Source organism: Heloderma suspectum, chromosome 1 (assembly GCF_057233095.1).
Source record: "Heloderma suspectum isolate Gila_16-S chromosome 1, 16-S_ref, whole genome shotgun sequence".
In the NCBI taxonomy this organism is placed as follows: domain Eukaryota; kingdom Metazoa; phylum Chordata; class Lepidosauria; order Squamata; family Helodermatidae; genus Heloderma; species Heloderma suspectum.
In genome coordinates this window covers 35,280,725-35,293,484 of record NC_139458.1, presented here as the reverse complement: position 1 = coordinate 35,293,484, position 12,760 = coordinate 35,280,725, and the positions used below count along the sequence as shown (strand labels likewise).

Here is a 12,760-nt window from a genome sequence, read left to right as displayed (position 1 = left end):
TCCTGGTTTTTCACAATGCCTCAGTAATTAAGTTGACTTCGAGTGCGTTGGGCGTGGCGGGGGGCATAACTGCAACCACAACAACATGGCAGCTGCCAAGTTTTTTTTCCACTCAGTGCCCTGGAAATTGACTCAATGTCTGGGAATTTTGTGAAGAAAAGAATGGCAGCCACAGGGAACTGCCAGCTATATGACTAAAGTGAGCCCCCACTAACCCTAGGGGACCCAGCCAGCCAACCATCATAGGAGAGGACCCCACTGGATGGCACCTCATTGAGAGCCTCCTCAAATCTGAGGCCGGCCTTGACATTGCAATCCTTATTGTTACCCTCACAAAGATGAATTGATTGTTTCAGTGTCTATGTTCTTCTATTTGATGCGAAGTGAGGCCATCACCAAACTACATTCTTGTGGATGTCTAATCCACAGTTGGACAGTCATTGTCTAATATTCACTATAAAAAAGGCACAGGTATTTCTTCAGTACCATTTTGAGGCTTGGCCTCTTTTTATGATTCCTGTATGAAGAGGAACCAGCGACAAAAGGTTCCCATGTAATTGCAGCCATCCTTTTTCTGTATGTTCCTTCATGTTTTGTACTCACATCATTGCCTACTGAGGAGGGCAAAGGAGGCAATAACACATGTAAGCAGATTTTGGGGTGAAATTGCCCACAACCATTATTGGCTGCAGTTTACAAGGCTTTGGTGTAGCATTGGGCCTAGATTTAATCACCAGTCAGCTTGACTGCTAGCTAATTCTCTGCCCATCCCAACTGTTGGGGGGAATTTTTAGATTGACGGGAGTACTGGCCCCACCATAGCATGGACCAATTATGTGCAACCCTCCTGCCACGGGGGTGTGTGGCAGGCATGCCAGCCCCTGAACTAGGCTGAACCCTTATAGCCGCACTCCAGGATGCCTTATGGGGACCCCTTTTGGGGGAGCTCCCCTTATGGAGAGCTCTACAACCCCCATTTCTCCCAAAATTGATCTGGCCCAGTGCTTCCAGAACCCGCAACCAAGGGATTGTGACAAAATTAATAAACATATAATGCTTTAATCACACATGTTGCTATGAGAAAGGCAAACCCCCATCAGGATGGGGCCAACCGTGCAGATGGGTAAAATTCTTTTCCAGCCCCATCAAAAGCAGCCAACTCACATCCATAACAACAGACAATAAAATACATATTGGGAGGGTGGCTGGGGAATAAGCAATGGATGCCACATGCAGGGCTCCTTTGTATGCCCTGGAGGCAGACCAGAGAGGAAACCCCCTCATTCAGGTCTGCACTTTCAGAGGCCCTATTCCCAGAACAAGATGAAGGTAGGACTGCCCTCTTCCTCCTCTTGCACCCCATGTGGAGTGCAAATGGGATGCCTGGGGTGCAGGGGTCAGGCACCTAATTTTTTTTTTTTAAATTCTAAAACATTTCCTCCTTGAGGAGTTTATTTTTCTTTTAATTTAATTTTGTAATCTCAGAATAGGGTTTATATTTTTTTTACATGTGTTTTCTAAGGTTTAAGATTATGGAATTCCTCTCCTCCCTACCACAAAATGTGGTCTTTAAGTTCATAATGTTTGCCTGTAGCTTTCTCCATTGTTTTCAGGACATTAGTTTTAGCATTTTGTTTTTATTTATGATAAATTATTGCAACTCTTCTGCTATATTTTCTACATAACCTTTAATCAAGAAATAACTGGTACATAAAAGATATAGAGATGCAAATATAATACACTGTATATAAAACTTTAATTATTTTATTGTATATCGCTTTGATGGCATTTTCTGAAAAGTAGCCCATAACTTTTAGAAATACATACATACTCACTTCCCACAAGAGAATTCAAGAAGTCTTGACAAATGATGACTAAAAGAAATGGGGGGAAAAATCCTTACATTTTCACACACACACAAAAATGTTCCTAACAAGGGTGTAACTATTTTTGGCCAAGTAAAGATGGAAGAGTTTCCCATATATAGGTATATAAAGTTACTGATAACTGAAAAGGGGAACATATTGTTATTGACAGTCACTTTTCAACTAGTTTCAGTAGAAGTTGCTGAACCTGAGGTGAGGGAAGATTTTGATGCCACTTTGTTTCTTTTGAGTTTCCCCTTCAAAATGCTTCCTATCTGAATTTCATACACATGCAGAATAAATGCCACAAAGATAATCCCTCCTATTAATACAGCTGTAAATGTACTGATCAGATATTGTCCTGGAAAAGCCAATGGAGAATCGTCAACATAAATCTGCAAAAGAAAATATTATGATCATTCCAAAAGCCAGTTTCCTTCAAAATCTGAATACTAATTTATGATTGCCAAGCCTTATTTGCAGGATACTGGAACTGGTGTTCGTGATAGTGAGTACTGCAAATACAAATTGGGGGAAAGGAGCATACCCCAGAAGAACCCTTGCAGTGCAGACTCTGAGGTAGCAACCCTATGCCATGCTTTCTTGGGAGTAAGTCCTGCTGAACTTTACTTACTTACGAATAAACTTGGATAGTATTGGGCTCCAAATTTGTTTGGGTTTGTTGCAGGATATTGTATTATATTGTATTGGACAGTAGTATGGGGTTCAAATTCTTATGGGAAGAGCAATACTTATGGGGCAGAATTTTAATAGTTGCTGGGCTTCTTTATAGCTGCAAATGACACTTTACAACTCCCATAGACCAGCCTATGATTTCCGAGCAGGAAAAAGGTACTCTTCATGTTGCTTGTTGTCTGTAGGGCACCTGCTGGCCATTTTCAGGAAGCCCTGTTATGCATGCTACCTTCCCCACAGTTTTGTCTTCCTTGGGGGAAGGTTTAACAGCTGGAAGAGGATGGGGTGCAAACTACCGCAAGCTCAGCCAAGCAAGGCTTGTGTGTATCTGGGGTGGGGGCGGTCTGCTTGCCTCAGCTAGGCTTGCACTTTAACATTTGATCAGTGGGGTTCACATATTCAGTACCCCCTGGTCAAATTCTCAGGACGCTCCTCTCTGTCCTCAAGTTATATGATATACTTGCTAAGGAGTTTAATTTCTAAAAGATATGAAGGTATTCAGATGTATGGGAGTGCAACACCATCTTGTCCCATACGCTCTTTTCCTTAATTCTCTATGGGGAAGGCCAGAGGAAGTTGCACTTGCTCATTGGAAAGGGAAAGATACTCTGCCTATGCTTAGAGGCATTTTTACTATATTCCTGCTGACTGGTAGAAATAACTGTTGGCTATCAAGTCTGGAGGCAATTTGTGGGGGCCCTACCCAACACTCTAGGTACTCTGTCAGCTTCGTTTGAGGAACCCTACAGAAAACCTAGGTTAAATTTGTGGAATTTAGATTCATTTTTCATAATATACCAGTTCATGTGTAGTCTTTTGTTATACACTTGCTGAAGTAAATGGTTGGATATTTGGGGTTTTCTTTTCATTATTGTATTCTGTTTTATGATTATGTGGTACTATATTTTGGTATTATGATTTTTTTAGAAAGCAAAGTACTATACCTGAAATTCATCAAATAAATTACAAAAAGAGACTCCAGGAATAGCTGATACCCTGAAATGGAAAAGCTCGGATCCCTGTTGAAAAGAGAATTTTAAAAACAAATATTTAGTAACATTTATTGTCATTCAAGAAACACATTTTTTAAAAATGTACATTTACATCCTTGTGAGAATTAATAGGACCTGATTACTGAAAGAAGAAAATGTTTTTGCAAATGACTGACCGATACACCATCTAGTGTTTGGTGCAATATTGCCTAGATCAAGGGTGAGGAACCATTTTTCCGTATTCGCTCAAGGAGAATGTGTTGGAGACAATGCTGAGCAGGGTGGCGAGTGAGGCCGGAGTCAAAAGTGAGCAGGGGCTCCCCCTTTAATCTCACCTGCTCCCTGCCCCCTCTCCCTGCCTACCCAGGGGGCCAGCAAGGGAGGGAGAGATAATTTTTGCTAGAGTGATCTCTTGCAGGCTTTTGAAAATAGGCTGAGGGCCGCATGCAAGTTGCCATCCCCGGCCTAAAGGTTGTTGCTCCATTTAAAATAGGCAAAGACTTTTTAACTTAGCAGTCTTGAGTTGTGTTTCATCTTGATAGGTTCTTAGCTACAATAATTTTAGTATTTTTGAACCATAGTTTTATCATTTACTGGAGTTTAATAATTGTATTGATTTTTGTTGTTTTGTTATAGTATTGGGTTTTAATATATAAGCAACCTTGAGAGGGTTGTACCTCTAAAGGCAGCCTAAAATATTTCTAAATAAAGAAAAATAAAACACACAAGGTGGTGTTTGGCAGTCAAGCCAGTGGGTGGGGGAAGCAAACATGTGGGGAGCAAAGGTTTAAGCCATCACCAACTGCAATCTTGGAACAAACCCCTTCCCTCAACACAGCATTTAGCATTAAGAAACAAAACTTCCACTGGTGCCAATAGAATTTTTTCCTAATGCTAATTGCTGCATGGGTGGTGGCCATTTTTACTGAAATTGTGGGTGGGAAGAGAAGGCTCACCACACCACCCGCCTGTGCTATGATGTCATTCACAATCCCCCCCCTGGCCCACAGCATCTGGTAATTAAATGTTAGAAGCCACAAACTGATTTCTAATCGCTTTGTTAATGTAACATATAGGTAGACCCAAATCACCTGGGGGGTATCTGCACAGGGCTTTTGTTCTGGGTCGTCTCTGCCCCCAAGTTGATCATGTCAGACATATCTAGCACAGCATTTCTTGCCCTAAATCTATTTTTCCCCCAAACTCATTTTGTGACATTTTTTTCCATCACAGCAGCTTCAGTGCAGTTTGGGCGTCCATGAGACCTCAGCTGGCTTCAGCGCAGGCTGGTGGAAGCAGCACTGATTGGTGGAAGGAAAAGTTGCGTAGGGGTGGGGAGTGGGGAAAGCAGGGGGTTGTCTACCTGGAAATAACTCATTGTCTTCAATTGCACTTTGCCGAGAACAGAAGCTGAGGAGTCGGGAGAATTCCTTTGCCAGCCCTTTTTCATCAAAACTGCGCAGTGTGAAACTACGCTGTTGTGAACCTGGGCTCAGTCGCTGCCTCTTGCTCTCAATATTAACTGAGCTTGGGAGTGGGAAGGGAAGGGAAGCCAGCCTTGCTGCTATGAAACTCCGCTATTGCGAAGCTGGGCTCAGTTGCTGCTTCTCGCTTTAAATACTTATTCCTTGAGCACTGGGTAACCATGCTTACTTGGAAGTCGGGATGGGTGAACTGAGCCTCCAAATGTGCTGCTGTTCTCAGTCATTCACTGCCAGGACCAGAGCAGCATCTGCTATTATTATTATTATTATTATTATTATTGGGAAGAATTGGTGCTTTGTAAACATCTCTCTCTCCTTTCTCTCTTCCTTCCCTGCCCCTCCTCCCTCAGCCAGCCATTCCTACAGAGAGAAAGGAGAGGAAAAGAGATGCAAGAGCAGCTGTGGGTCTGCTATTATTATTAGTACTGCTACTGCTCGGTCATTCACAATATCACTTTTCCAGGAGGGAGGAGGGGAGGGAGAGCAAGCCTGCACTCACTGGCTGCCCTGAAGCTACGCAATTGCTGATGTTAATCTCTACTCACAGGACCCTGCCCACCCCACCCCGAATTAATGCCGCTTCGGTTCCCGTTTGCCCTGCAAAAGCAGAGGAATGCAACGCTTTACTGGGTTGTGTGTGCCGTGGAAAGAGCTAATTCGTTTCTGTGAAAATGCGGATTTTACCCGATTTGCTTCACAAAGGAGTTTCCGTTTAGATCGCCCCCTGGTTCTGTCAACTGTGTGAAGGGCAACCATTTCAAAAAGGGAGCAACCTCACTGTGATGCCAGCCTCCCCAAGCAAGGTGACTTGCTTTGTTCCTCCCTGCAGGGGAGCTGTCTTTTCAGAAGGGGTAAGAAATGCATAACAGAATTCCCTGTACCAAAAATTCTCTGCATATAAAAAACTAAATATCAGAGGGGAAGACTCTATCCAAACTGTTGTGCTAGATTTTTTTATATGTAGGGTTTTTTTTCCTTCCATGGGGGAAGCATTCAGTGATGGAATCATCCGCCAGCTATGTGAAGTGATTCACAAACACTTTTGCCATATGATGAGCTGCTTGTCCAGAAAGCTCTTATACATATGAAATGGTGTAGGTGACTCAGTTTTACCAGCAGCTACATCAAATATTTGCAATAGTGGATTTTGTATGTTTTAATTTAATATGGAAATTCTTTAATGTCAAATGGATACAGTTTCAGATCAGAGGAATTTGGGCAGCCAGGTTTTAGTCTTTTTGTCCAAAGTATCTATTTCAGCAAAACTTACAGTTATGGTTAAAGTCAGGCCATCTGGATTATATAGCTGGGTTTTGAGTTTAGACTCCAAATATTTTTTCATTTTTAATGTACTTGATGTTGCATTGGCATCTGAAAAATAGTTAAAACAATTTGTGAGTGATAGTTCCATGTTGTTCCAGGTGCTAATGTTTAGGCAGAGCCCCTTGTACACATTGGGTTGCTCCCAACAACCCATGTGACTGCCATGTGCTGGGAAAAGGCTTTCAGAGAGAATACAAATGGACTTTGCTAAAGCTTTAGCTCAGCTGGATGGATGGAAAAGCTTCACCAGACAACTTCCTGGCAGATCTCCCTTGCTCCTAAGCCTTGGGAGTGTTCCTGAGCTGTGTCCTGTGGGCTATCCAATGGAGAACTCTGTAGTTCTTTCTAGGGCCCAGGATATGGAGGAAAAGTATGACAAAATTCCAGACATAATGTTTCAACAATACTGAAAGGGAACACAAAATTAAATAGGCTGTTTTGACTCAGCTCTAGAGAATACCATCTTCCTTTTAAAGTGAATATATTACATGGCAAGAAAGAGAACATGAAAGTATACTGAATTCACAAACATTTCCAACAGAATTTTTCAGGAAGGAAGGATATTTCTGAATTCCAACATTCTTCTGCTCCCTACCTGAAATTCTCCAGTTTGTTCTGTTGTTGACTTCTGTTATTGTGATAAAATAAGGAGATGTGAGGTTTTGAGAATGACCCTCATTCTCAACAGTGAAATTGAGATCAAGTTTCGTTACTGGAAATTTCATTCGCAGAGCCTACAGATACAAGTTACATAGAAATGGCTGATGTTAAAATAATGATGTACTTTATCGGCATAACCTCCATCCTGTATGGATTTATAAATGGATGAGATGGATGTAACTCATTGTATTTTATGTTTTTAACATATTGTAATTGCCCAGAGAAGTTCAGTTATTTGGTGGTTTAAAAGCACAACTAAATAAATAAATAAATAAATAAGGGTTTGTTCTACTAAACAAGAGGGCTGATTCAATTCTTGCCCCTCTGAGGGCTGTCCTTCGATTGGACAGATGGGAAATTTGAATTTGCATCACCCTGAAGTAGCCAATAGCTCCTACTTTGCCAAGCAGTGAGCAGTTTTAGGGGCAGGCTATGGATATTTCCTTTGGATGAGAGAGGAGAGGAGAGATATGAAGTCTGTAGTATTTGCTTTATTTTCCAATATATAAGAAGTGAATTTTAGAGGTCAACAGACATTCTTTCAGCAAGCAGCAGGTCTCCAAGCAGCAACTTGTGCACCCATGAAGAAGAGGCTTCCCCCTGTTTCCAGCTAACTCCAGCAAAACATTATGTTACAAAACATTGCTTTGGTGTACCTCATATGCAAGACAAGGCTTGATCAGCTTGGAGCAATGAAACAGATGGCTAGAATGCAGGTGAGATAAAATTCAATCTGAATGCTCAACTAAGAGCACATTAACTGGAGTCTGCAGGAATTTTTCCAGGGGAGTGCGGTGGGCAAAGCTGCACAGCAGTTTGTGGTTGTAATTCATGGGCATAGCACACACCGCTACAACAAACATGTGCATTTTCCTTGTGCGTGCTCTGTTGCTTAGCATCACATTCCATGACACTTAGAAGCCTACACAGAGAAGTAGAAGATCTTGGGAACTGAACAGCACTAATGCAGAAGAGTGTTATACGTATTCAAGAAGCATCATGAACAAAACTTTATTTGGAGTGAGAGGTAAAAAACACACCTAGGAAGAAGAGAAAAAAAAAACCCAAAATGCACAAATACAATACAGCTGTCTTAAGAATATTGCTGCCCTTATTATAAAATCAACAACTTCACATGACTTGTCCTAGAATTATTTCCTTCATCTTGGCAACTTTGGTGAACACTCTCTAGAACAGTCTTCCCCAACCTGGTACTCCCCAGATGTTTCGGACAACAACTCCTAGCATTTCTGACCATTGACCACGCTGGTTGGAAGTGACGGGAGTTGAAGTCCAAAACATCTGGAGGACAACAGGTAGGGAAGGCAGCTCTAGAGAATAGCAGTCAAATCTGTGGAGAGTGTCTTTAGCAGTGGGGAGAAATGGGTATGCTTGATCAGGGTTTATGGTTCTGGACTATTCACTTTATTTTCCACATGGTTAGCCACTTTTTACATCAGCTAACAATACAGCTTTTGGATGGCTTAAATTCTGAACTGCAGCAATGTCCTTTGGAATTGCATATTTTTCCTGGAAATGCATATTTTGTGTATGGTCGCTACCAGTCCAAGTGCACGTCCAAGTGCTGATGCTTACCTTTAAATCCTATATTGCTTGGACCCAGATAGCTTAAAGGAATGTACCCTCTCATATCAGCCTGCATGTGTACTGAGGTTATCTTTGGAGGCTTTCCTCCAAGTGCCCCTACCACCTGAGATAAGGCAGACATCGAGAAGACTCTTTGGTTGTGACACCCCGTTTATGGAATTCACTCCCAAGAGAAGTTTGCCTGGCACTAACATTGGTATATTTTCAGTGCCAGACAAGTAGCTTTTTATTTTCCCATGCGTTTAAAATGTATTTTTATTTCAACATGTTGTAGTTTACTATATTTGGTTATTTTTGAATTTTATCTGGTCTTTGTAAACTATCCTGAAGGCATTGCTTTCAGTACATAAACCTTTTAAATAAATAATAAATTAATTCCAATTTTGTGGCATGTAGTTCTTACCTTCTCCTTACAATCTGAAAAGGCAACAGAAAATGACAACTTCATATTTGTTGTACATTTACATTCAGCTCGAGTTGACTTGTTAGCACATTGCTTGTACCGTCCAGTAGCCTGGGGGGGGGGAATATGCAAATTGACTATATTACAGTTTTTTCCATCATTCTGAGATTTTGAAGGCAAGCAATGAATAAACAACAAATGTTTCTATTTTGCTTACAAAGTGGAAACAAGACTAATAAATAATTTGGATAATACTCAAACTGAAAACGATCTGGGCAATGTCCCAGCTGACCATTTCTCAGCCATCACTGTCCCCATGGATGATTCATGGGTACCCACTATTCATGGGTAGTGAATTGGGATGGGATGAGGAATCAGGGGAAGAAAGAGAAGGCAGCAGTGAAGCTTGGGGCTCAAGGTGAGGGCTGAGCAAGGCTCTGTTGGCTCAGCTGTACTTGTATGCAATTGATCAGAGTTGCTCACTATTAGCAGTGCCTTTTTTCAGTTGGCCCCAGCATCCCTAGGATTACAAGTGTCAGATGGTGATACTGTTACTCTGAGGGTTACAATGAATGTATGCCTCCCAATTGTATTGTATTTATTAAAATTTTATTGTTGTAATATGTTACCTGTTTTTTAATTATTTGTATATCACCCTGGTTCCCCTTATGAATGAAACTGTGCATTAGAATTTTTTAAAAAATAAATAATACATAAAATAAAATCTTAACTGGTTCAACCTGACCTGTTCCTCATGCCTCAAAAGGCTATTTGCCTTTTGAAAAAAAAAAAAACATTTTAAAGGATCTGAGCTTATATATCTTCATATGTCTGTATATTAATTCTTCATCTTGGTTTAGCTGTACTTCTACACAATTATTCAGAACAGCAGCATAAAAAACTAAAATAGCTGTAATGACAGCTAACCTCCGATAGGAGATGGCACCTTAAGAAGAATCTTGTACAAACATTTTTTACAAAACTAGTAGCGATACTGTTCCAGACATACGTATATATTCGTGTGTATGTGTTTGTGAGTCTGCGCATGCACGCATGTGTCTATAAGTGAATGGACACTGGTCAATATGTGCTCATTCAAGCATTTCCCAGTTCAAACTGAACCATGTGGTTTAATGTCCAGGGTACCAGATGTCTCAGGAGTGATTGTCTTGCAAGGACCTCTTTGTGTAGATTACCCTGCATCCAATGTTTGATGCAGGGTACTCTACACACACACAAGGAGGATTTTATATCTCCAATGCTGGAGGTTCTGACTCCTCAAAAAGTAAAGAAATTCCTTGCTTCTATTGTGTTAAGGATAACTGAAGGCCTCTCATGTCTGTAAACACTTAGCAACTGGTGGTCACTAAGAGCCTTTTTACATGCGGCTTTTAACCGACTACTTTACCAAGGCTTTTTCTTCTGGATTCTTTGTGGGATTAAGATCAGCTCCTTCACACATTTTTTTTTCCGCGGGTGGGGTGTCTTTCTCTGCCTTTCTATACATTCCATTACACAACCACTAGATGGCACTGCGGTATAGCAGAATTACGGAAACACACTTGGGTTTCATGCCGCCATTCAAAAAAGTACAAGACTTTCCTTGGCAGAAAAAAAAAAGCTAAAATGGTTGCAAAGAATGGGAGAGGCCCTGGAGGATGATGATGTCATATAAAGCACCTGCAAATTACAGTGAGGAATCATGAATGCACAATAAATGCCTTGTGCAGAAAGGCTTTAAATGCTTGAGGATTTCAGTGTTTGCAAGTTCTGATGTAAATTGACTTGAACTGCACCTCCCAGATTAACCTGTGCACTGGAACAGTTATCCTTTGGATTTAGCTCTTCTCCAAATTTGGCGATACACTTCTCAGCTCAAAAAATGCATGTAAAAATGTGTATGTTAGGATAAAATACACATAGAAAAGTGTACTTTGTTTAGAAATGTGTATTTTTTTTTTTTTAAACATCCCAGATTAGTGCAGAATTGGGATGGAATGGATTTATAAATGAACATATGCAAAAGTGATATAGACCAGAAACAGGCTGATCTATCCATCCCTAAAGCCAGCTCTAGCTGCAAAGTATGTGGTGTAGCACCAAGCTGACCCATCTCTTTGCTAGAATAGGAAAGCTTAACTTGTTAAACTATTTTTTTTAGAATTTGCCAACAGCAGAAAATAGTACGTTTGTACAGACTGCTGCAAGGGTGCTTTCAGATTGGTCTGAAAATGTTTTCATTCTGAGCATATCGTGAACCCGTTGAGCTGTTGCTTCAACATACGCCCTGATACTGAGCAGATCTACCCTATTACTACAAAGGTTTGGAGAGTGACGTGAAGTAGCCATTAAGTTAAAATATGAGGATCTAAGCACAGATTCTCTGATTATTTTTTCTTGAAGAATTGCATGAAAATTTATCTCTTCTTTACAGAGGTCACATCTGTAGTAGGTTTGAGCAGGATGCCTGAGGTCTGGACCAAATTCTGTTGACAGAGAGTGTACACAACTTGTGGATTCCATGGCAATGTTCATCCATCTTGTAGACCAGTTGTGGGCAACCTCTTTTGGTCTGGGGGCCAGACTGTCCCCTCCAACCAAGCTGGCAGACCTGATGGTGTGTAGGGAGCAGGGGCCCACCTTGAAGACCTGCCCCTTCCTGTGACATCAGTGGCACCACCCTACCCACTTTTTTTCCTCCATGCAAAGAGGCATATTGCTCTGTGACTTTCTCTGCACAAAAAATGACTAGGCCAGGCACTGGTGCCTCCTTCCCTCACTGCTCATGTCCCAAGTAGGGCATCAGTTGCACAGCAAGGGACCCAGCCAGATGCTGAGTGACTCGCCAAATGTGGGAGAAGCCCGTTATCTCCAATAAGAGATTGGAGATAACACAGGGATTCATCTCCCTAGGTGAGGGGGTGCATCTTGGAAATGGATTGGGCACCTCCATGGGCCCGTGGGGTGGAGGCTTCCCTCTCCTGTTAGACAAATTACAAAATTATCCACCTTATTATACACCTCTTTTGATTATATAGATTTGTTTGTGTGTTTAGCATTAAAGAGAATATGTGACAGCAGAGTGTATAAAATTGATAACCATTTTAAAAAATGTACATCAAAGTTTTTACATGAGCAGCTACCAAGTCTTACTTTTGATCCCGCAAAATAATCTCTCATTCTAGGTTTGCTGGGGTCAGCATTATAAAAGTTTTCTGTGAGTGGAACAGCAATTCCCAATTCAGATGGTGGCCTGTAGTTCACCTGTATGAAAGAGAATACTGATCAGTAATATGACCGGTGGCTCCTCATTACTATATTCCTAACCATATACTCATTTACTCATTACTAGTCCCACTGATTTCATTGAAATTACTCTGATTAAACTGGAATTTAACTGGAATAAAACATAGCCAAGAAATTCATTCCAGGTGTTGACTATATATTACATGTCACATAATTGGTTATCAGGGGCATTCTTGTTATCAACTAGCAACTAATCCTGTAAATTCAGCTATGTTACAGCAGGGCACACAGGAAAATGCAGTGCCAGAATACAAGGAAACTTGTAATTTCTCTCTCAAGCTCTGCTGCCTGCTATGGTAGCTTTCTATCTAGGTCCTTATTTCTTCTGTAAACCACCCTGGGAATATGATTGAAGGGTGCTATAAAAATACTTTGAATAATAAATTCAAAGCCATCTTGAGGGCCATTTCTTGGTAGAATGGT

At 41.1% G+C, this 12,760-nt stretch overlaps 1 protein-coding gene across 1 annotated transcript in view; it reads right to left on the bottom strand.

Annotated features, from left to right (window-relative positions):
* Nucleotides 1–1,739: 1,739 nt before the first annotated feature.
* CATSPERB (catsper channel auxiliary subunit beta) overlaps nt 1,740–12,760 on the bottom strand; it is a 116,599-nt gene continuing 105,578 nt past the window's right edge. The window contains exons 21-26 of the mRNA XM_084826884.1: nt 12,185–12,295; nt 9,032–9,142; nt 6,956–7,094; nt 6,308–6,408; nt 3,506–3,580; nt 1,740–2,260 (exon numbers count right to left, since the gene is read on the bottom strand). Of these exons, the coding sequence (XP_084683010.1) occupies nt 2,045–2,260; nt 3,506–3,580; nt 6,308–6,408; nt 6,956–7,094; nt 9,032–9,142; nt 12,185–12,295 (753 nt within the window). The 3' untranslated portion in view covers nt 1,740–2,044. The remainder of the gene's footprint in view (nt 2,261–3,505; nt 3,581–6,307; nt 6,409–6,955; nt 7,095–9,031; nt 9,143–12,184; nt 12,296–12,760) is intronic.